This window comes from Brachyistius frenatus, unplaced genomic scaffold, assembly GCF_029030835.1.
Source record: "Brachyistius frenatus isolate BFR_SWC_R1_liver_20210118 unplaced genomic scaffold, ASM2903083v1 Contig_4, whole genome shotgun sequence".
In the NCBI taxonomy this organism is placed as follows: domain Eukaryota; kingdom Metazoa; phylum Chordata; class Actinopteri; family Embiotocidae; genus Brachyistius; species Brachyistius frenatus.
Genome location: NW_027210603.1, coordinates 9,800,938 through 9,825,454, shown reverse-complemented (window position 1 = coordinate 9,825,454; position 24,517 = coordinate 9,800,938). Strand labels below are relative to the sequence as shown.

The 24,517-nt window shown below is 38.7% G+C and overlaps 1 protein-coding gene across 1 annotated transcript in view; it reads right to left on the bottom strand.

Annotated features, from left to right (window-relative positions):
* Nucleotides 1-10,315: 10,315 nt before the first annotated feature.
* LOC138630369 (contactin-4) overlaps nucleotides 10,316-24,517 on the bottom strand; it is a 105,282-nt gene continuing 91,080 nt past the window's right edge. Inside the window, exons 21-24 of the mRNA XM_069714670.1 lie at nucleotides 18,410-18,590; nucleotides 16,001-16,113; nucleotides 14,865-15,033; nucleotides 10,316-13,653 (exon numbers count right to left, since the gene is read on the bottom strand). Coding sequence (XP_069570771.1) covers nucleotides 13,565-13,653; nucleotides 14,865-15,033; nucleotides 16,001-16,113; nucleotides 18,410-18,590 — 552 coding nt within the window. The 3' untranslated portion in view covers nucleotides 10,316-13,564. The remainder of the gene's footprint in view (nucleotides 13,654-14,864; nucleotides 15,034-16,000; nucleotides 16,114-18,409; nucleotides 18,591-24,517) is intronic.

The following is a 24,517-nucleotide window of genomic DNA, read 5'->3' as shown; positions in this document are numbered from 1 at the left end:
ATCATTACACAGTGTGGTGTTTTGTTATCAACGTGTATCACGATTGTAGAGTATCGTGATATTTACAGACCAGATCAAGTGTGCTGTATGTTTGAGTTGTTAACCAACAGCCCAGAGAAGATAGCATCATAATATTTACACATTTCAATCAATTTGCACAAACATATAGATTATTTAACTATTGTGTTGAACTGTATTTCTTACAGAGGTGAGAAATATCACTGGTAGTTAGGAACCATGGTGTATTCAAAACTCTAGGACAAGCAGATGACATGCAGGCAGCATGTGATGCAATATAAACTCATGTTTCCCTGATCAATAATTTACAAAGGAATGATCAGCACAGCAGCATCTACATCCCATGGGAATTTACAAGGTTAATGGCAAACATGCATTAATGGGCTGAAATGCTAGAGGTCACTTGACAGTGTATAACAGATACAAGGACATTATTGTTCTGTACTGAATGACAGAGCGAGCACTGTGCCGATGGTGTTGTGAGGTGGCAGAGGTCATGAAAAGACAAAATGCTCACAAGTTGAAAGCATGTCAGATCTGTTTCAAATAAAAAGCCTTTTTTGATAGTGGATTTATTAGGTATTTTTTCTACTGTTACAGGCCTACAGTAGTTAATCAATAATGGAAGGTACGCACACTAGATCCTGAACATACCAGGGAATCATATACAGTGCATAGCAGACATGCTGTACTATATAACAGCAGAACAGATGTAGAAGGACACATTCAAAACTAAATAATCATATCAGCAGCAGTGTTGTTTGTGCCGTTTCTCAGAGATGTGAAATAGGCCACATTTTCAATAATTAGCTCTGAATTGCTGCTTATATTTGACTTTTTTGAATGTTTTCTTCATATCTATTCTAGGATGTAACCAATATCTGACACCAACATGAACTGACAGCCGTGGTGAAAAAAACTTGTGAGAAGAGTGACAGTAACAAAAGATGTCGCATTTCTGCAGCTCGCTTTTTGCACATTCTGGGTTTTGTGTCTGCCCTCTATTTTTGTTTTGAATTGAGGTTTCTCCTTAGATATGAGTGAAGCCATCAACTCTACTTCCTCACCACTGTTTATTTATTTATTGGTTTTGTCTATTGTCCTTCAGGACAAACAGAATCCTTGCTGAACGATACAGTCATCTGCACAGAGTTAAAACCATAAGTGGTATATACAAATGGACATAGTTTCAATGTCTGAAAAGTGAAGGCAGTGCTGAAGTGCCTTAAAGTGCAGGGGCCACGAGGGCCTGGCACTCCAAAACCTCTTGCTCCTATAGACTCAGTGGTCCTTCTGAACATAATTTATTAATAAATCAGATATTAGGCCTCAAACAGTGGTATGTTTGGTTTGATTGACGTGATTGTCTGGGGTGCAGTCAGGTCTCCGGTATAGATGGGTGGGCATGGTGTCCTTCGGTTCTAAGCAAGTGGCAGCCAACACTGATGCCACCTATTGGTTTGAGAATAGCTGCCACGAAGCCTCGAGTTTGGATTTTGGCCAGCGCCGTCTTGCTAGTTCCGAGCAGTTTGAAGCTGGAAGTGACCTATATTCAGACTAGCTGGGGGGAGCGAGAGGTGCAGCGGATGCGATCTGATTGTATTGCAGGTTAAGGCACTTCTACAGCTGCCTCATTTTTCAGACCCGGAAGCTACATCCACTTTTATATACAGTCAATGGTTCTCAGTCAGATCCACTCCTTGCTCCTCCACAGCTTGTCCAAATACAGTCACTTCTGGTTTTCAAAAAATCAAGACAAATTTACATGTAAGTTGTACAAACTTTGATGATGCCTTGATTTTGCACATGTCCAATATTTTGGTTTATGTCCAAATACCTACAAGTCTAAAGAGATCCCCCTAAACCACAGCTGTACTTTGTGACCAGCTAGCCAAGGGATCAGGGCTCATATCACATGGGAGCAAATCCTGTCAGCAGTTAAACCCGGTGTGATTCCTTACTTGCTGGACCTTTATTGCATGTCATTACCCTGCTCTCCTTCTCAACATTTGCTGTCTGTCAACACTGCAACTATCTAAAAAATGATTCAGGATTAAGGCTAAAGCAGGAAAAGCGCTTAAGGCAATCAGGAAGGAAAAGATAGTAACTGAGCTTGTGTGTAATAGATACTTAGTAAGTGAACGAGAAACAGGTAAAGTGGAGGGTGTGAGGATTCAGGTTATTGCAGGGTGGATGAGAGTGGCTGAATCTATAACAACAGAAGAGTTACTGAATGTGGGGAGAAAAAAAAAAACAGGCATGAATGAATGAACTGTGCCAGTTGTTAATATAACTGCTCTCACCAACCCACTTTCCAGAAGAAAACATTTCACGCTGCCTGCCTGGCACAGCACAGGCAATTAGCTGAATTCAGTGTCCAACAAGCCAGCTATTTCTTTCAGAAGTTCACGTCACTGTTTGCTGCTTCTGCTGCTTTTAAATAACAATTATTACAGCTTTAAATGACCATTCTGGTTTACTACAAACTTGGATGTATTTTTGCAGGTTTAGCAATCGTTAATAATATTACAACTGACACAACAGAGTCCACTGCTGAGAACAATGAAGACAATAACCTTAATGGAAATGCAAGCACTGAGACAATCAGACCCTGAGGGGAGGTTAACTGATTTGGAAGAGAAATGAAGATTCAAAGTAAAACTATGAACCAAACTGTCTGCCACAATCATCGATCAGTTTGCACACCCACTTCAGGTGAAATTTTATTACTGACATTTTTGCAGCCTTCCCTTTCAATTGGAATCTACAGATGAAGTAGTCTGAACAGTTTAGATACATTGCTGCCTCATTTACCACCTGTCTGATTGTCTTACTGTTGTAGTTGTTTTCTTATCAGACGTAGTTGTAATGATACCTCCAGGTTCTCTGATCTCTACTTAGCTGCATACAATGTTATCATAAATTAATTATGATCAAAACTGTGAAGATGATTCTAACTTTGCAATCGTGTGGCAATCTTCTGTATTTCTGGAAATTTGCTTTTTCTTTCACGGTGTTATTGATTCAGGTTTCAGGAGCATTCTGTGATATCGAGCCTCAGTGCAATAACCTATAAGGAAAATGTTGGCACCCCCACGCCAGTGAAGAATGAAAATGATGAGTGCGGTGTTTGTCAGTTTGAGCCTTCAGCAGTGGTCTTCTGCACAGAGCCTTTTTCCTTGTGAACCTGGAAGGAGAGCCTTACTGGCTTCTTGTCAGCTGTCCCATAGTGCTTGGAGAGGGCTCATGGTCTTTTTAATTCCCAGCCAATCTTCTGTCCATCACACCACTTTATTCCTACTCTAAAGCTCAGCTCAGGTCCGCACACTGTCACTTTCTGACATATCTTGCTGCCTACGCCGCAACAATACCAGAAAATATTGTCAGCTCCTCCCCACCCCCGACTCGCTTCAGTATGAACAACAAATCATATTTTCAAACTAGATGTAGTAACAGAGCTTCCCACCTACCTCCCCGCATCACTCCACTCCATATTTGACTTTCTCTCAGCAGCATGTGTGTGATAGGGATAAAACCATAATAAAATAAGAGCTCTGGGTTTAGCTCATGACAGATCACCCTTATCAGGTGACCCAGGCAGTTTCTTGGGATTGTCCCACAGGACGCGTCGCGTGTTGATAATAAGGAGCAGAGGTGGATTCAAAGCAGTGTGCATAGCCCAGCAAAGGTAAAGAAGCCACTCCTCCAACCCTGCCATTCTCAGGAGATTTCCATGAATAAAGGATTAGCCACAAGCTGTGAGTCAAGCTCTGATTCTTCCAGTTGCTTTACATATTTAAGGCTGAATTTTGCACCAGCAGAACAGGCGGCTTAAAGTCAAAGGAGATTGTGCAGCAGTTTTGTGAAGTGAGAACGAGTCTTGGAGGAGTTTATGGATGTAAGTTGCTGAAAATGTCGACATACATGCCTTATCAGGTCTTAATTTGAATGATGTGTCAAACAAGGTGGGTGAAATGTGCACATTACACAGTTTATTTCATTTTTATAGAGACTTCAATCCTTGTTCTCAGTTTGGAACACGTGTTTGAGTTTCCTCTTCTGACTTTTCAAATAACATTGTGTATTTCGTAGCCTTAAAAATGCAAATATATCACACAGTGTGGGACATATTTACAGACAATCTATTTAATCGTAGCACAGATTATGAGCTGAAATCTGAAAGCTTCCGTTGATCTCTGAGGAAAGTCATATCAGTGCTGATTTTATCTTCCTAGACTGAAGATTAGGGGATAAATTGCTTAACCCATCATATAGTTAATTGGCTCAACCAGGATCTTTGCTTCTGATATCAACTTTACGTGTGTATGTACAGAACTCTGACTAAATAGCCTGCCTCTCTGAATACCAGACAATATTATGAGACAGACAGTATCTGTGTCTTAAAATTCCTGCTCTTTATTTGGTAATGTCATGGTTTTCTTATTATGAGTCATACTGCTTTCTTTGAAGGTTTTGCAGGTGACACAATGCTTTATTAGAACATAATTATGACTACTGGTGCAGTTTCGTAGACAGACAAGCACTCCACCCCCTGTAGTTTAATCGCATGTACTGCCTATTGTATGACGGGCAGACACTGTAGCTTAGATTTAACTGCCTTTGACCAACTTTATTGTTGGCTAAATTACCACCAGATCTACTGGCCACCACAACATTTAATTGCCTCATTAAATGATGATCTATTTAACAACTGGATTGATTTCTGGAATTGCTGATATTTTGCTTGGTTGTCATGCAGTTTGAACAGTTTAGAAATTCCTTGTGAGCTTCTAAGTGCAATAATATTTCAGCTAACAGCGCCAAAGCATGTAATACACCCGTCAGTTAACAAGAGGATATTGTGTCAGTGTCACTCAAGTCGACACGTAAGAGGAAGTGCCTTAGCTTTAAAAACAAAATCATGTTAGGTTTAGGAAGGATCGTGGTTTGGTTAAAATAGGTAAGTTTACATAAGTAGTATATGTTACCTAAGTTATTTAATGTTACATAAGTTAAATTTGATATGTGATGTATGTAATTTACTTCTGTTGGACTTTTCTTATAGACATGAAGACTGCTCTTCCAGGTGTATGTCCTGTGTTTTTTCCATCCCACAACGTTTTCCCTACACACACTTTATCCCTCTTCGTATTTTGTCTTTTGACCTCCATCACTTTACCCCCTTCTGGTCATACACGCATTTACGCAAGTAAAGTGACACTGACAAAGCATCTTCGAGTGAACTGACAGGTTTATTACACACCATGGTGTGAAACCAAGCTGACAATTTTACATGTTGGCCAACCATAGTCTTGTCTGAGAGTGTGATGTGATAGAACTGGACTTCGTTGCAGAACAGACCCTTTAGTGAACTAAATGTTAACACCCTTGGAATCGGTGTGCAACTTTGCAAAAACAATGTCGGACTCAGTAGTTTTCTCTGGACCCCTTCCTAACCGGACCAGTGATGATATGTTTAGCCGTACGTCTTCACTTCACCGCTGGTTGTCGAGATGGTGTCCCGCTAACAATGTGGGCTTCATTGACAATTGGAATACTTTCTGGGGAAAACCTGGTCTGATCCGGAGAGACAGCATCCATCCTACTTTGGATGGTGCAGCTCTTCTTTCTCGAAATATAGCCATGTCTCTTAACAGCCCTAAAACCTGACATCCCAGGGTTGAGGCCAGGACGCAGAGCTGCAGTCTTACATGCTCCTCTGCAGCTTCTTTAGAGCTGTCACTCACCCAAAACCTTCAACATCCTATAGAGGTTGTGTCTGTTCCCAGACCACCTATATTTAAAAAAAAAACTCAAGAAAAGATGTATCAAATAAAATGTAATAAAAATTGATCCTACCAAGTTAATGGATCAAAAAAAATCTGACAATTAAAAGCGGACTATTAAATATCAGATCTCTCTTGTCTAAATCTCTGTTAGTAAATGACTTGATAACTGATCATCAGATTGATTTACTCTGTCTCACAGAGACCTGGCTGCAACAGGAAGAATATGTTAGTATTAAGGAAGCAACTCTTCCCAGTCATATTAATTATCATATTCGTAGAGATTCAGGCCGATGAAGAGGAGTGGCAGCAATCTTCCACTCAAGTTTATCAATTAATCCAAAGCCAAAACTTAGTTATAATTCATTTGAGAGTCTGACTCTTTGTCTCTCACACCCAAACTGGAAAGCACAGAAACCGATTATATTTGTTGTTGTTTATCGCCCACCTGGTCCTTATTCAAAGTTTCTAACTGAATTCTCTGATTTTTTTCAAATCTGATTTAGTGCTGAATTCAGATAAAGTGATGATAGTGGGAGACTTTAACATTCATGTTGACGTGGACAACGATAGCCTCAGTTCTACTTTTAGCTCATTATTAGATTCTATAGGCTTTTCTCAGGATGTAAATAAACCCAGTCACTGTGGTAACCACACCCTCCATCTGGTTCTGTCATATGGCATGGAAACTAAAAATGGAATTGTATTTCCTCAAAACCCTGTTTTGTCAGACCACTTCTTATTAACATTTGAAGTTACAATAATGGATTACACAGCATGTGGGAATAAATACCACTACAGTAGATGTCTGTTAGATAATGCCGTGGCCAAGTTTAAGGAAGCAGTGTCATGCTTATCCTCTTCTTATGCCGTGTGTTAAAGCAGCTACGTTGATCTTAGTCCCACACAAGTGGATCATCTGGTAGAAAACACTGCAGCATCTCTGCGCACAACTCTTGATGATGTTGCCCCTCTGAAGAAGAGAGTAATGAACCAGAGGAAGTTGTCTCCGTGGTACAACTCAGAATTACGCTCTGCTCTGGTAGGCAGGCGACTAGAAAGCTGGAAAAGAAGTGGCGTTCCACTAATTTAGAAGAATTTCACCTGGCCTGGAAGGATAGCCTAATATCATATAAGAAAGCTCTTCGTAAGGCCAGGACTTTATATTATTCATCATTAATAGAGGACAACAAGAACAACCCCAGGTTTCTTTTCAGCACTGTAGCCAGGCTGACAAAGAGTCACAGTTCTGTTGAGCCCTCTATTCCTTCAGCTCTCAGCAGTAATGACTTAATCAACTTCTTTACTAATAAAATTCTTACTATTAGGGAGAGAATCAGGCAGACCCTTCCTGACACCATCACTGATGTGATGTTAAGCACAGCAGCCCTGGAAGCAACTGTAGGACCAGATGTATACTTTGAAAATTTCTCTCCTGTTGAGCTCTCTGAATTAACTATAATTATTTCTTCATCTGGATCCTCTAGCTGTCTGTTAGATCCCATCCCAACTAAACTTTTTAAGGAAGTCTTCCCTTTAATTAATACTTCCATATTAGATCAGATCAACCGATCTATTGTAACCGGCTATGTACTGCAGGCTTTTAAAGTGGCTGTAATTAAACCTTTACTTAAAAAGCCGACTCTTGATCCAGCTGTTTAAGGAAACTACAGACCAATTTCCAGCCTGCCGTTTATTTCTAAAATCCTTGAAAAAGTTGTTGCAAATCAACTTTTTGATCATTTACAAAGGAATGATCTGTTTGAAGATTTTCAGTCATGCTTTAGAGTTCATCATAGCACAGAAACAGCTCTGGTGAAAGTTACTAACGACCTTTGAATAGCCTCAGATAATGGACTCGTCTCTGTACTTGTTCTTCTGGACGTCAGTGCTGCTTTTGATACGATTGATCACACGATCTTATTACAGAAATTAGAAGATGTTACGAGGATTAAAGGAACTGCATTAGACTGGTTCAAATCCTACTTATCAGATAGATTCCAGTTTGTCCATGTCAACAATGAGTCTTCCAGACAAACACGAGTTAGTTATGGAGTTCCACAAGGCTCAGTGTTAGGCCCAATACTTTTTACTTTGTACATGCTTCCATGAGATGTCATCAGGAAGCACTGCGTCAACTTCCATTGTTATGCAGATGACACTCAGCTGTATCTTTCTATAGAACCAGATGAAACTAATCAGTTAGTAAAACTTGAAGCCTGTCTAAAAGACATAAAGGCCTGGATGACCAAAAACTTCCTGCTTCTAAATTCAGACAAAACAGAAGTTATTGTACTTGGTCCTAAACACCTCAGGAACTCTTTCTGTAATCACTTAGTTACTCTGGATGACATTGTCCTGGCCTCCAGCAAAACTGTGAGGAACCTTGGAGTCATCTTTGATGAGGATTTGTCCTTTAGCCGCCATATAAAGCAAATCTCCAGAACTGCCTTCTTTCATCTACGTAATATTAATAAAATCAGGAAAATCCTTCCTCAGCGTGATGCAGAAAAACATATTCATGCGTTTGTTACTTCTAGGCTAGATTATTGTAATTCCTTGTTGTTAGGATGTCCAAATTACTCATTAAAAACCCTGCAGCTGATCCGAAATGCTGCAGCAAGAGTACTGACGGGATTTAGCAAGAGAGATCATATTTCTCCTGTTTTAGCTTCTCTTCATTGGCTTCCTGTGAAATCAAGAATATAATTTAAAATTCTCTTGATGACTTACAAAGCCCTACATGACCAGGCTCCATCATATCTTAGAGATCTATATAATCCATATAATCCTATCAGAGCACTTCGCTCTCAGTACGCTGGTCTACTTGTGATTCCGAGAGTTTACAGAAGTAGAATGAGAGGCAGAGCCTTCAGTTTTCAGGCTCCTCTCCTGTGGAACCAGCTCCCAGTTTGTGTTCGAGGGGCAAAAACCCTCTCTAGCTTTAAGATTAGACTCAAAACGTTCCTTTTTGATAAAGCCTATAGTTAGGGCTGGCTTGGGTAGATCTGAACCAACCCTTAGTTATGCTATTATAGGCTGAGGCTGCTGGAGGACCCCGTTACATGCTGAGCTTCTTTTCTTTCCTCCTACTCTTTAACCGACTCATACCTCACCATCCTTTTCTCTCCCATAGCTTTTTCTTATTGTCTGTTGTCTCTCCATTCAGTTCCCTCGCTCGCGTAGTTTCTGTTCTTTCTTTTGCAGATGTCCCGTCATGGAGCTGCATGTCTCTGCCCTGCGCTTGTCGTCTCCACCAACAGTTCTTCTCTTCTATCTCCATGCTGTCCTTTTCTCTCTCTGCTCTCCCCTCACCCCAACCGGTCGAGGCAGATGGCCGCCCACCCCTGAGCCTGGTTCTGTCGGAGGTTTCTTCCTGTTAAGAGGGAGTTTTTCCTTCCCTCTGTTGGAGGTTTTTCTCCCTTAAAGAGGAGTTTTTCCCTTCGAGCTTATGTGGGAATTGTTGAATTGTTGGTTTTCTCTGTATAATATTGTAACGTCTTGCTGTAAGGACTTTAATGTGTTAAGTGCCATGAAATAACCTGTGTTGTGATTTGGCACTATATAAATACAGTTAAATTGAATTGAATTGAATATAACAAAGCTGCATTTGAATGCATGATGCTAAATCAGATTTCAGCGCAACATGACACAAATCCGTTGTCCTTTTGTGAAGAAGACAAAGAAGGATATTGAATTAATCATGATTGATCTCAAGTTAAACGTGAGAGCTGCAACCCACACGGTAAGCTGGGTAACACTATACACAACGCAAGCTTGCCTTTTTAAACAAATAGTGTCATTGATGTCAGGCCTCATGAATGTAGACATCTGTTCTAAACTTTGAGAGGTTGACGGCAGACTATGTGAACCAATCAGAACCAAGATATTTGACTCTCTTTTGCTATCATCAAGACGCTGGGAGACAAAACTGGGAATGGATCAAACTGAAATAAAGGTCTGCAGTCTGTTTGTGGAGAATCAGAATCATTAAACGGTCAAAAGAAACATCTGAAGCTTTTTCTGTTTCAACTTATTTAAGATCAATCAGGGAAAGTCTGTGCAGAGTAACCATTAGCTTTATGGATCCCTGTATATCATCCAGCAGAATATAGCTTAAGTATGGTAAAGTATGTGTTTGATTTCTAGTTTTATTTTATTTGTGTCTGGTGTCTAAACTTTCTGTCCTGTACAATTTGGCATTACAGTCACTTCCCCTACTCAAGTACAAAAATCAGTCTTTGCTGAGGAAATTTATGGAAACTAATCTTTTGGTACTTTTTCCTCCGTCATGTGGGAACAATCGAGCGCTGTCTATCTACGTTTCTTTCTCTGCAGTCCCACAGGATGAGGAGCCTTCAGGGTACTTACTCAAAACATTTGCTGTGATTCTCCACTGCACTGTAATACGGCAGAACTCTCCTGAGACCAATCTTGAAAAGAATAAAAGTTGTTTTCCTCGTAAAGTGTGTGATTCAAACACGACAAAACACATTAGCTTATTAAAAGGTTTCAATGTGAAACTTTATTGAGCCTTTGTGTCATCTCACAGAGATATCCTATCTTATTAATACAATGGTATTACATTACCTAATTAACAAAATGTGGATTCAGTTCGAGAAAACATGTGGATCAAAAATGGAACTGTGATTTTTTTTTTTTTTATGAATACCAATTTGAGACATTATAATGTGATATTCTAGGATAAAGCATATGAATAAATAAAATGGTTAAATTGGGAAATATAAAATGATTTAAAGGGAGATATCGTTTCATAGTAAAATAAGAAATATATAAATATAAATCAAATAATAATGCTATATTATGAAATATCTGCATGACTTGTCATTTAAAAAAATAATATAGCACACACGAGGAACAAACTCTTAATTACACCTCCTTAGGACAAAATACATTTGTGTTACTTGTCAGCACAACATACACATATTACAAATGATAGAGCATACACTATAATGCTGTATGAAAAAAAAAATAATGTGACAGAGGTGGGTTTATGTACAACATAATAAAAAGACCACAAGTAATCTGACATTTTAAATTAATATTTAAAACATGACAAAGATTTCTTGAAATTTCAACGCTGCAACATTAGTGTCAACTTTATATGTTCTCTTAATTAGCCAGTTATTTATTGTATGCAGGTGACAGCTAACTGAAAACCAACCTACTGTCCTACAAATAATGTTCATCTCCAAATATTTTGCATCAGACGAATGGAAATTTTACAATGTTCCAATGTTTCTGCAAAATATTTAATGTGATTAATGGGATAGTTTGTCGAGTCCACTTTAAGTATGTTAAATAACAACATACAGCATTAACTTGTGTATCCAAAAAGTTCTTGTCATGTACATGTTGTACAACTATAGGTGAGATGCAGCTTCACTTTTTATTATTTTCTTTGTATTTAATGTGTTATGGTCGATACTAATGTGTGTGTACTTCAAAGAGGACACTAAATACACAAAACAGTTATTCAGGAGAGCTCTTATACTTTTCAGTTTAGGGTGTATGATAAATGTGTTTTTTTAATTTGTCTCATCCTCTATTTTGCCCTCACTATAATAATTCCTTTGTTATTAATTCCACACAAAACATTAAAATAAAATACAGTTTTACAAATCAAATAAATAAAGTAAATAGTATTCTACATTCTGACCTTGATAAGCCTGCCCTTTTGCCAAATAATTACAATCAGTATGTTTTAAAATAGTTGACAATAAGTTTGAGGAATAATAACTTAATAAGGCAAATCAGCTTTGTTAAACAGCAAATTCAACTGTTTGTTGATATGTACTCCAAAGCATCACAAATTCAGCCAATATTTTCTTTCATAACCAAAACACAGAGGACATTTACAGCTCGGTGAACTTGGACGTAACTCTATGGATGATGAGTGACTGGTATTAAAGAGTTAATCCTGAAAATGATATGCTTTGATGGATTGGGCGACACCTGTGGGCACATCAGGTTACACACATAACCTTAATTGATTTAGGGGAAATAAAACATGTAATGTTGACTGTGGAGGCAGCAGTGTGTCATATATTTATTTACAGAATCCTTACAGCTGTTACCTCAAATAAACCAGCATGGTTTACAGCATGAACTGGTCTGGAGCACAACAGGGATTATGTTTATTAATCCAACAGCAGAAACGGCAGTGGCATTTAGTGACTTCTTTTTCACTAAATGCCACTGCTGAGGCCACATAAGCTATGAGTGTAATGCAATTGTGTTCATGTGTGTCGCAGTCAGTCTGAGCATCTGATTTCCGAGCAACGTTTTTCACAACAGACAGTTTGTTATTGATAACAATACCGGTGGCTCTGTTCCACTCAGGTGATTGAGCAAACAGTGACACTGATGCTGTTTGGATTGTCCATAGCCACTTGATCACTGTATAGTAAAAACAAATTTGCCCATCCCAATGGACCTTGTCCACTGCATAGTGCACTATAAAGTTGATAACCCGGACACACCAGCATCCACGATACCAAGACCGAACTGGAATACAGCCAATGGATGGATTTTGGGCTCCAGAGAAAGCTGCGCGCAATCTGATCAATTTAAGTGAGGTCACTTGAGTCAACAATTTAACACCTGGGGTGTGAGGTTGGAAAGAGCTCACCCGACCTCTCTGGCCTCATCTGCCGGAGACTAGCGGTTCAAGGCTACATCAGCTGCACTAACATAACCTACCTCAATTTCTTAGTGAATGTTTGGTGGTCAACATGCATTGTGGGTAATGTAAGGACAAAGTCTGTGGAATCGAAAAAACAATTGCTGTGTCTCAATCTGCAAACTTCCATTAGTACATGTTAACACGTGTGTGTATGTAAAATTGTGACGGGGTACTTTTATCTCATTCTATCAAATACTGCTTATAGCTCTAAGCGGAAATGACCATAACATTTGAACGTGTTAACTGCAAACATATCTGCCGGCTCTGCTTGTACATTTCACTTTACTCACAAGACAGACGCTGTCGGTTTGTTTTGGGGGTTAGTTTAGGTAGCTGAGTTTGATGTTGTATGAACCTGGAGTATGAAACATTAACATGCACACTGACACTTGGACACCCTGTATTTGTACCAGACATTTTGGGAAAATCAACAGCTAGAATGCAACACATATTCCCTTACATTGTCAGATTTCTTTCTTTTTATTTATTTTATTTTTTTTAAATTTTGTGATCAATGGCAAATGTTTTCATATATAAAAGTCAAGGAATACCACTTTTTCCTGTCAAATAAAACAAGGGAAAAAGAGAGTGAATGTTTTGTTTTTAAACTACATGTGGAGAAAGCGAAACTTGCCTGGAGGTGGCTCACAGCGGTCGCGGAAAGCCATGGAAACGCTTGAAAGCTAAGGTGAAACAGGTGTAAAGGAAGGGTCAAATGGGGAAACTGGGACATGAACCTGAGCTCAGGTTCACTTCTCAGTGAAAGGTAAGAAATTCATCTCTCCATGTTTATCAAATGCAAGCAGCCTGGAGGGTTGCAGTGGTCCTGAAAATAGGCAGATGAAAATGTTTTATAGTTGTGCTGTTGCCTGTGAGTACCAGGCCAGGTACAGATTTGTGGTCATTTGACAACCTGTCAGAATGGTCCCTTCTGTCACTTTTGGTTTGCAAACTAACGGTTGAGAAGCTTTCTAGTTGCTGCAGCTTATTTCACAAATCTGACATGTACAATAAACCATATTCATTCTATTATCCAGAGCTGATTATAAAGGCATCAGAAGCTACAAAATGAAAACATAAAAAACATCATTAAACAGCAAATCTTCATTGGAACTGGAAACACACATCCTTTAGAGTTAAGACCTGGGAAGAAAAAAAACAAAATGCTGATATTAGCAATGACATATAGTTAAAAAAAAGAAAAGAAAAGAAAACAATTGTGCATTGAATATCAAGAACATACAAAAATAAAAAATAAAATTAGAAAATGTTTGACAACAAATTGTTGAAAGGCTGTTGTATTTGCAGTTTTGGGTCCATAAAAACGTGTTTGATCAGGGAATCCAGGAAAGTACTTATACAGTGCCAGTAATTTCTTTCTTTTCTATCCTTGCTACAACTGTACACCCGGCGTTGTTCAAGATTTTATAACGTGTGTTGTTTTTGTTTTGTTTTTCTACTTAAGAGAGGTTTACTTCAGATGATGTTATTTAGCCAAATGAATGCCTTAATGTCACAAATGTGTACTTAAATAAATGGTTTGACATTTTGAGGAATACACTTATTTGCAATTGGGTAAGGAAAATGAAAATATAAATACAAATTGTTTGGCGGCGCTGGTTGGTTTTAAGTAGATCAATAAATACATGTAAATCTACCTTAAAACTACAAATTGTAGCAAATGTCCTAATGTATGATGATTGTGTGGAAAATTTGCTTCGGAGGTGTGGTTTTGATTTTTTAACTTTGAGTACAGTCAGGCTGTTTCTGCCTGCCTCCAGTTGTTATATATATAGTGAAGCTAGCTACATTTGGGATACACCCTGGACAGTCCATCACAGGGCAAACACAGCCAACCACTCATGCTTACATTCACACGTATGGCAAACTAATTAAGCACGTCTTTGAACTGCAGGAGGTAGCAGGAGCCCATTAAATGATTATGACATTTTTAATCTTTTTTTTTTATTGCCAGCTTTGTCTCTAGTTTTGTGTGAGACACTTTAAGAAGCATTTCTTGAACGATTAGCGTTATTTAAATTAAGTTTACCATCATTATTATATTTTTTACCAAAATGTTTGAAGACATCCTTCTCGCTAACAAAGATAATTCACAACACAACCTTCTTGGAGGTGATATCTTTCTATATTTTGTGTCTCTTCCTCCTGCCTCTATGGCATAGACTTATTGCAAGTTATATGTGTATTCTGAAGGCCTTGTTCAAGCTACGTTAAAGCTGATAAACAGTATCAGTCACACAGGGGATTAGTTACACAGAGTGCACCCATCCCACTGCTCCTCCACTTATTTCCAATTGTAATCATTTGCATGCTGCAGAGTGTATGAAACCTACTGGACATCTTTGGTATGCGGATGGGACCGCTGCTGGTGCCATCGCCCCCCTCGGTCAGAGCTTTGATCTCAATGAGGTAGTCCTCTCCGGAGGGGATTTGAAGCTCCACGCTGGTCTTATTGGTTTCCAGGACCGTAGTCCTGCCATGCCAGTTCTGACGATACACTACCTGGAGGAGAGCACGAATCCCGAGTTGAAAATTTAATTCTTTAGTCGTAACAGTAGGAAATTAAACTTCTATATTGTCTCCACAGACAGATGCATGTATTAATTCAACATATAAGTATGTGTAAAATAAATCAAAACCCCCAAATCAGGAGGTTTTAGAGCAGCCGGGAGGTAATGAATTCAAAATGTCTAACAAGAAGCTGATTTGACCCAATGACTCAACATGAAAGAACAGAGGGACTTCAAAACATGGACCTCCTTTTTATATAAATAAATATGTTGTGTAATGTAATGTCATTTTATCCTCATGAAAATGCAGCTAAATGTTTTATGTCGTACTTCAAAAGAAACACGCAGCAGCGAGCGTTAAGCTGCACGTTTAGTTTAAAAAACATGAAAAATATGTAAAAAATGTTCACTCTTAATTCACAGCACTGCCTTTGCCAAATTATTAAATCAGTCGCGTCCACATGCACCGCACGCTTCCTTACAGCAGTGCACTACAAAAGACGTATCATTAAATGAGCACGGCTGCATATATCTGGAGAGTAAACAATAAAAAAAGACAAAATAAAACTATACATATGTGTATCTCTCCCTCTCTCTATATATACTGTATATATATATATATATATACACATATAAACACGTACATACACACATACAGTATATTGTCGAAAACGATCAAAAACAGGTTTTTCACACAAAGTATGCAAAGTGTATGATTCACTGTTGTACTGGTTAGAAGCAACTGAATTCCCTCTGTGGCAGGACGCCTTTCATTTTATCACCTGGAACACATCTTTTAATTTTGAAAGGCCAGACAGGGCCAATCCATAATGTAACACTGGAGTGCTGAGGTCTATCTTTCAACTGCAATGAGAAAACCATTTATTGGAATGACAGCTGCCGAGACTCTATTTGTCTCCCCAGTTCTGGGGTTTCTACTATTACTCTGACAAACTCACCTTGTATCCTGTCACCACAGACTCATTCTCCATGGCCTTGACATGTTCCCAATTTAGAAAGATCTTAGAGTTGGTCAGGTTCCACTCAATACTCCCTGGAGGCTGACTTGGTGCTGAAAGATATGTAATTATACAAACAAAATGCTCACAAATCAATGCATACACCAATGTCATCAATAATATTCTCTAACTCTGCAGTCAGCCTTAAATGAATCGTCTGATGTTTGTATTCTATATGATGCACTTCTTCACCTTTAAGGTCATATTTTAGATAAGTGCAGGTCAATACAAATAGAAATTGCATGATTACCCTTTCATTCATGTGTGTGAACAAGCTGCTAATACAACATGAAATGAAAAGTTCACTCTAAAGCTGCATAGAAGTCTAGATTGCATTCTATATCAATGCACAGCATCAGTGGTGGTCTGACTACACTATTCAGCAATATGCAATACAAAATAAAGAACAGACTAAAACAGAATATAATGAAACTAAAAAGACAACAATAAACAGAAGAAAAAGACAATACACTGACAGAATGGTTTCAGTTTTGCTTTTTGTTCTGATTATCGTTTTAAAAAATGGTAACCTGACTAATAATGACAATAGAAAAGACAGACGTCCTCCACTGATTTAATGCATTTCTGCCCAAAGTGCCCTAAGGGTCCAAAGGCAGTGATGCAATATCTAGTAACCTGAATACATTAATTTGTATTCACACTTTCTTAAAGTACAGATTCACAGTTTTTCATGTTTGTCTTCAGTGAAACAGGCTTTGCTTACTGCAATCAGTTGGTCTTGTATGCACTGCTCAGTAAAACCCCAACAACAGCAGCCTATAGACAGGCCAAGTGAAAATCCTGCCTCTGGATTTTGAATGCCATCGGCCCATTCTAACTGTGTAAAGGCAATTTCCTTCATTATCTGGGTTCTCTAGCTCTGTGAGGAAAAGAGTTCCTTATGCGCTTACATGACCTCTTGTACCGTGAATGTCAAAAACAACCATGTGACAAAGATAGGAGATTCAGGCTGAAGGGGCAACAATTCCTAAAAGCAAGGACTATTGTGACTATTGAACGAGACTGTAAGAATAACCAGGTTTTAAAGGGTAATATGCATCTTGGAAATGTATTTAAGGCAACGCTATCAATATTGACCAAGGAGAAAGGCAAGGTACTGATCTACACTTGTTATTCTGAATCTTTTCAATCAAATACATCAAATAAATGTTTCTGCTGAAGAGCTGTCTCCCAGAAGAGTTGACCAGCTCCACAATTTCCATCACCTATAAAGTCAATGTCTGAAAGCAAAAAGCCAAATGGTTAAAAAGATTTAGGCTATTTAAAGATAGCAACAGCACGGCAGCAGTAGTTCTTTATAAAAGGGTGCACCTAGGAAAACAATAGTTTCTTACCTTTTCTATCATCTTAAGGGTTACACACGTTTTTAATCGTTATGTGCTGCAAACTGTTTTCACCATAAACATCGAATGCACAAGTACCTTCCAAGGTTTTACTATTTTTGCGAAACAAAAAGGGAGATGAACATAAACGCATCCATTCCAAATGCACTTTCAGTCGAAGTGATAGCTAGGACAAAATCCCAAAGTGCAAATATATAATATATGCATGTATATATATATATACACACACAGTATATATATATATATAAGTTAATCTTTTTAGTACAGTAACAATTTATTTAACAGCTAAACAATTTGTTTAGCTGCACTGGAAGGACAATGACAAAATAATTTTGTAATAAAGAGGCTCTAACTTTGGAAGATAGGAATTTGTCTAATTTGGATAGTTCACTTTAGTTGACTTCAAAGAAACTTTTGAAAACAGTTTTGCACAGAAGGAAGACTAGATTTTTCTCTCATCAGGGGATCTTTTAATGGTCTGCAATGAACATGAGGATTAATCAAAGCAGCAAAACCTGTTTCAGTGTCCCCATTGACACACCGAAATTGACTCAAACAGACGTGAAAAACTATGGTCCAATTCTTTTATGATTTGTCTTCACCTCACACAGCTCTTTTTTGTTTTCAACCCCCACACAAGAAACACGGTTTGCAAAACGTATAAAAGTGAACACATTTTAGTGTACTTCTTTTGATATTTTCAGTTTTGTAAAACAGTTACTTTTGACTACTAATCAGCATAAAGTCACATGTATATTGTTTTTTTGCAAAAAAATAAAAATCAAAGCACTTAGGAGAAGAAATTGTAAATGTTTGGAGAATATATTGTCATTATTATACATCCCTCTTACCAAAGTTCTCAGTACCTCGGCTGAAGATATTTTATACAAACCTGATTGAAACGAGCCAATGCCACGAGTTGTTTTTATTTCTTATATTCTGGACAAACAAAAAAATCAGTTTTGTGTCCTGTGTTTGGACTCACGAGGTTTCTTGGTGGTGATGTTAAAAGCCGGGCTGGAGGGTCCAAGTCCAGCACTGTTCTGGGCTCTGACTGAGATCAGATAGACTGTGCTGCCCTTCAAGCCCGAGAGCAGAGCTGTGCTGTTGATAACCCTCACTCTGTCTGCTTCACTCTGCCGAGATTCTTCCTCCCAAAAGAGAACCTGGACAAAGAAATGAGCATTACCACAGACATCCGGGCATATTGCTTTTTTCTTTTTTGGACTGTTCTCATATCTGTAAAGCCATGGCAACCGAGTCAAGTCAGCCTTTATATTTTGCCAATTGTTTATTCAGAGCGTCACATTGTGCTTATGAAGAAGAGCATTATGTATGGTATTCTTGCGTGCAATCCAAAAAATGGTTCCGGTTGCGCACGAATGTAGAGCAGCACAGTGATGCACGTGGAGAAGGGTGAGAAGGGTTTTATAACTATTGAAAGGACGTATTCCAAGTTGCATTGCTTGATGAACATCAGCACCTGCAGTATGTGTGTGTTTGAAATTTCCCCATGGACCATTTTCACCATGGACTTGAACATCCATGTGTATTACTGGGCTGTGCTCTGTTTATGCGGAACAAGAACAGCCTCTGAACTTGCTTTAGATACATAGATTTAAATGGTGCTAGCTGTACAAGGGAGAAACTTATGGAGACACAGATATAAAGGTTAAATTAAGATCATTTCAGTGCAGCTGTCTTTAGTAGCTTGCGAGCTGTTGGTTTAGTATATCGGTTCAGTATATATGTGTTGAGTATCAATTTGTTATTGTTCACAAAAAAAAAAAGCTTATTCAGCTGATTTGGTGGAGCTCTGCTATGTGAATAAATATTACACTTTAATTTTGTCAAAGTAATTCTCAGGAAAAAGGTTGGAGACCTCTGTTTTAGTGCTTCTGTTTTCCCATAGGTTGTACAAAAAAGTTTGGCTCATGTACCTTTAAGCCTTACATATACTGAAGCAGTGATTCTATCAGGCCTAACTTCAAGGACAACAGTGTTCAACGCTATCAGCTCAGCTACTGTGGGTCCTCAGGCAGTCCACCCCACATTTTCTAACTACCAAATGATACTGTATCTGACAATCAGCAATACCGAAAGCAGGAGTGAGAGTGAGGAGTGCAAGGATAAGGAGCTTGTTAGAGTCTATGTGGGAGATCATTTTCGACCCTCACACGAGACATGGAAACCAGACAGGAAAATGTCAAACAGATGGTTGGAGAGTAGGTACTTATTCAATTGGCTGCACGCAGGTTTTCAGGGATCTTGCTTGGGAAAGGCAGATTAGCGACAGGGCCTGGAGTTGCTGATAACAGATGCATCTAGGGTGGTTTTTATTTGTGGGTTTTTTTTCACCAACCGTTTAATTATTGCCGTACTTCCAGGCACTTGGGAAAATACCTTAAATACCTGAGCAGAAGTTTACAGTTTTTTTACAGCAGCTCTGCTAAGAATCTAAGCACATGCTCAAAGAGGGATGAAAGAAAGGGATCTGTGGAGACTTAGGCTGCCTTACTGTATTTTGATGTCTAACAGAGACAGTGGCAGTAAAGTGCATCATACCACCAATACTAAATGAGTTTGTGTTAGGGAGGTGCTTACATTGAATGCAGCATATTTTGCCTGTAAAATACAGCACCCTTGCAAGTTTTGTTTTCAGTGAATGACCACATGTATCACTGCTTCATTATCTCGACCAAAGAGATTTCAGTGTGCTTTGTCTGTTTGTCTGTTTTTCAGCAGGACTTCAGACAAACTAATCGCACAATTTTTTTTTTTTTTAATGAAATTGGAGGAAGAGTGTAGCATGAGCCAAGTTAGAACCCATTTCATTTTGGAGCGGATTAATCCATTAATTTTCTTTAAGATTTAACACACATGTACTGGGTGACAGCTGTTCAAAGGGGAGAATTGATACAACAGGGGATGTAAGGCCTGTGCTCAGTACAACAATGCACTTATAGCAGAGTGGACTGTTGGCCTTGGTGGGGGTCTATCCTCTCTGTGTGCCCTGCATGTTGCATTAATGTATTAAACGAGGCAATTATTAAAATGAACTAGCATTCACAACAGAGTTTGCATGCCGTTGTATAGTTTCCGTGTCCTTGTCATCTGCTTAAGTCTGCCTCGATCTGATGAGACTGTCAACACTAACACACAAAAAAAGTAAAATGGGAGTCTGACCAAGTGTCCATCAGAAATAAGGATGGAGATAAGGAAGGAGGGCTACAGAGCCACAGGATCACTAAAAACGTGCTTCTTGTATGGCCGTGCTGTTTTCAACTCTGTTATTTTAGTTTATATTGTTTTAACATGGTACCTACTCCAAAGTGAAATTCAACCGGGCTCAGAAATTCTAAAGTCAAGTGGTGTTTTATCTCAATATAAATGGCTGCTGATGTCTGGGCTTATGGGCAAATAATAAAGCTGCCAAGTGTTGTGATCAATTGGATCTTTGAACCGTAGACATTTTGAACGTTCAAAGTGGAAAAGCAAAGATTTGAATAATACCAAAGATAGCTCTCTTGTATTCTGATGTCCCAGTAAAACATGACAGTGTGACAGTGAGCAGCAGACATGCACAACACCTGGACCCCACGACTAAAGCAGCTACATAAATTCGGCCATTCATTAATGATATTATTTATTCGGGTGCTTTTGATCCTGACATGTCAAAATGTCTTAACCCAAGTTAATCCTGGCACGGTCAAAGACTTTTATGTACATTTATAATTTTGTTGGTGATAACAGACACAAGAGTTTGTTGCTCAAACTGCTGAGGGCTAGACATGAAGTTTGCTGAAGCATCTTTTTAGTTTCTCAGTCTGTTGACACTTTGGAGGTGTATGTAGGTTCTTGTGCACTCAGTCTGAGAGGGTCTATCCAAATGCTTCTGCTGTTATTGTTTGGATACGTGAAGCAGTGCAATGGGTCGAAGGTTGGATGAAGTGAAATTGTAGGGTGTGGTCGCCAATCATCCTTTCAAATCGATCACATAGCTTTTCAAATACCTCATCACTCTCATAAAACAGTTGTTCAAGTCAAAGCATCATATTTATGAAAAATGCCACTGAGGAGAGACGTCCTCTTCTAAACAACAACATTATGCTGTTGGAAGTGACGAGACATCACCCTATGTGGCTAACAACAGACACATTTTATTTTTCAAAAATATTTACCTGGGTCATTTGAAATGCTATTGTTAACTCTTTCAGCAAGACTCCCGTGTAGAACCAGGTGGAGCCTCGCATACAGTGATACAGACACAGGTTAAGAATCACTGATCGGATACATTGAGTAGACACTTTGAAGGATACTTCACTGAAATTAAAGAACTTGCTACCAATGCCTAAACGATATTTGCTGGCCAACATCCATAGAGAGCCCTTTGGGGCTACCACCATGCTGGGACAGATTGGCGGAGCCATACCAGATCGTTCTAGGTTCACTGCTTCACAGCTGTCTGCTCAGCCACTGGCGGTAAGCATGAAAAACATTTCACCAGTTCAGATTGCATTATTTCAACTGTTTAAGCTGATTCTTTATTCATTCACTCATTATTGATCAGATGTTCCAATGCCTTGAGTCATACTTAGATATTCCTTAAATAGCCTGTGTGCTATAGATCACACTCAATAGAGTTAAGACACTGTCTTTGTTAAGCATCGGAGAAGTCAGTCTTCTCGAAACAAAACAAATATTCAGAAACAACAGCGAGTTCTGAACTGGGATCTTTTCCATGATTTCTCATCACTACAAGCCTCTGATCAAATAACTTGCTCTGACAAATTGTATGGACAGGACATTAGGAACACACACACACAAACACACACACACACGCACACGCACACACGCACGCACGCACACACACACACACACACACACACACACACACACACACACACACACACACACACACACACACACACACACACACACACACACACACACACTTTTGGCTGGAGAGAAACCATCCTGGTAGATTTAAGTGCAACTACAAACAGAGGTTATTTCTGGAGTTCCTCCAGAGGACAACAGGTATACAAGTTTGTATTCCAGTTATTTTCTGGGACTCAGGAAAAGTATGTATGCTGTCTTTCTAAAGTATTATCCAATATGACACTAAATTACTGGTGATAAGCACACACTTTAATGTCTCTGAACAACAGGGTACTGTTTGGCCACTCCCCCATTTTTAAAGAATGTTGGAATTACATTCTGCTACAACTCCGTTTCCCAAAAAGTTAGGACGCTGTGTAAAATTTTAATAAAAACAGAATGCAATGATTAGCAAATCATGTAATGTCATATTTAATTACAAATAGACTAAAGACAACATATCAAATGGTGAAATGGAGAAATGTGATTGGTTTTGTTTTTTTTAAATATGTGCTTATTTTGAAGCAAGCAACATGTCTTTGGGCATGTTGCTTCTTCTTTTTTACAACGCTCTGTTAACATCTGGGTGATTAGACCAGTTTCCGGAGTTTTCATTTTGGAATTGAAATGTCACATTCTTTCCTAATATATGATTTCAGCTGCTCAACAGTTTGAGCTGTCCTTTGTCATATTTTGTATTTAATCATTTTAAATGGGTGACAGGTCTGGACTGCAGGCAGCTCAATTCAGCACCCGGACTAGAGAGCCAAGCAGGTTAAATGAATGCAGAATGTGATTTGGCCTAGTTTCCTGAAATAAACAAGGCCTTTCCTGAAAGATAAGTTGTCCGGATATCAGCATATGTTGTTTCAGTACCTGTATATATCATTCATCATTAATAGTGCCTTCCCAGATGTCCAACCTAACCATGCCATTGGATTAATGCATCCCTGGACTGTCACAGATGATGGCTTTTCAACTGAGTGCTGATAACAACCTGGGTGGTCTTTTTTAACATGGAGGATGCAGCGTCCATGACTTCAAAAAAAAGAATCTCAAAGTTTGATTTGTCAGACCACAGGACAGTTTTTCACTTCACCTCAGTCCATCTTAAATGAGCTCAGGCACAGATAAGTCATCAGTGTTTCTGAATCTTGCTCGTATGTGGTTTCTTCTTTGCATGGTAGAGTTTTCACCAGCATTTTTGGATACAGTGATGAACTGTAATCACGGGTAATGGTTTTCAGAGGTGTTTCTTGATTTCCATTGTGTCTGCTTTTAATGCAGTGATGCCTGGGGACTCGAAGATCACATCCATTCAAAATTGGTTTTCAGCCCCGTCCCTTGCGTACAGAGATGTCTACGGATTCTCAGAATCTTTTAATGATTATGAACCATAGATGATGAAATCCTCAAATTCTATAATATTTTATGTTAAGGGACATTATTCTAAGATTGTTGCACTATTTTCCCATACAGTCTCTCACAGAGTGTTGAACCACTCCCCATCTGCACTGCTGAGACACTCGACTTTTTGAAATGCTCTTTTTATACCCGATAATAGTGTTTTTTTTTTATCTTTACATAACTTTTACAGTCTTTTGTTGACCTTGTCACCACTCCTTTGAGACGTGCTGCTGGCATCAAATAAAAAATAAGCACATATTTTTAATAGAACAATAAAATATCTCAGTTTGATATGTTGTCTTTGGTCTATTTTAAATCAATATTGGTTTACGTGATTTGCAAATCGTTGCGTTTATTGACATTTTGCACTGCTTCTCAACTTTTTTTGGAAACAGGGCTGTACCTACAGCAGATATGCTCATTCCAAAAGTGTGAGTAGCTCATGTTCACAATGTTCAGCTGACGAATAACTTGAGAACAGTTTGCATAAAATGCAGTCTCAATGTTACCCAACAGGTGTATTACTATACTAGTAGTGTCTACACTAAAATGTTAGCAGAGCGACAGCACAGTGCTGGGCTTAGCCCACCTGTATTTAGACACGCTTTGATCAACACACAATAAAAGCATATACGTGAATATGAAGAAACTTGATTTGAAGTGTAAAAACATGATTAAAGATGGAGGTGAAAAGTTACTTTGTAGGAACACAGTTAGACTGAGTCACACTTTGGATGATTCTTTCAAAGCCCAAACAGGCAGCGATTTTAGTGAAACTGCAGCCAGCACAACAAGGCTGAATAGC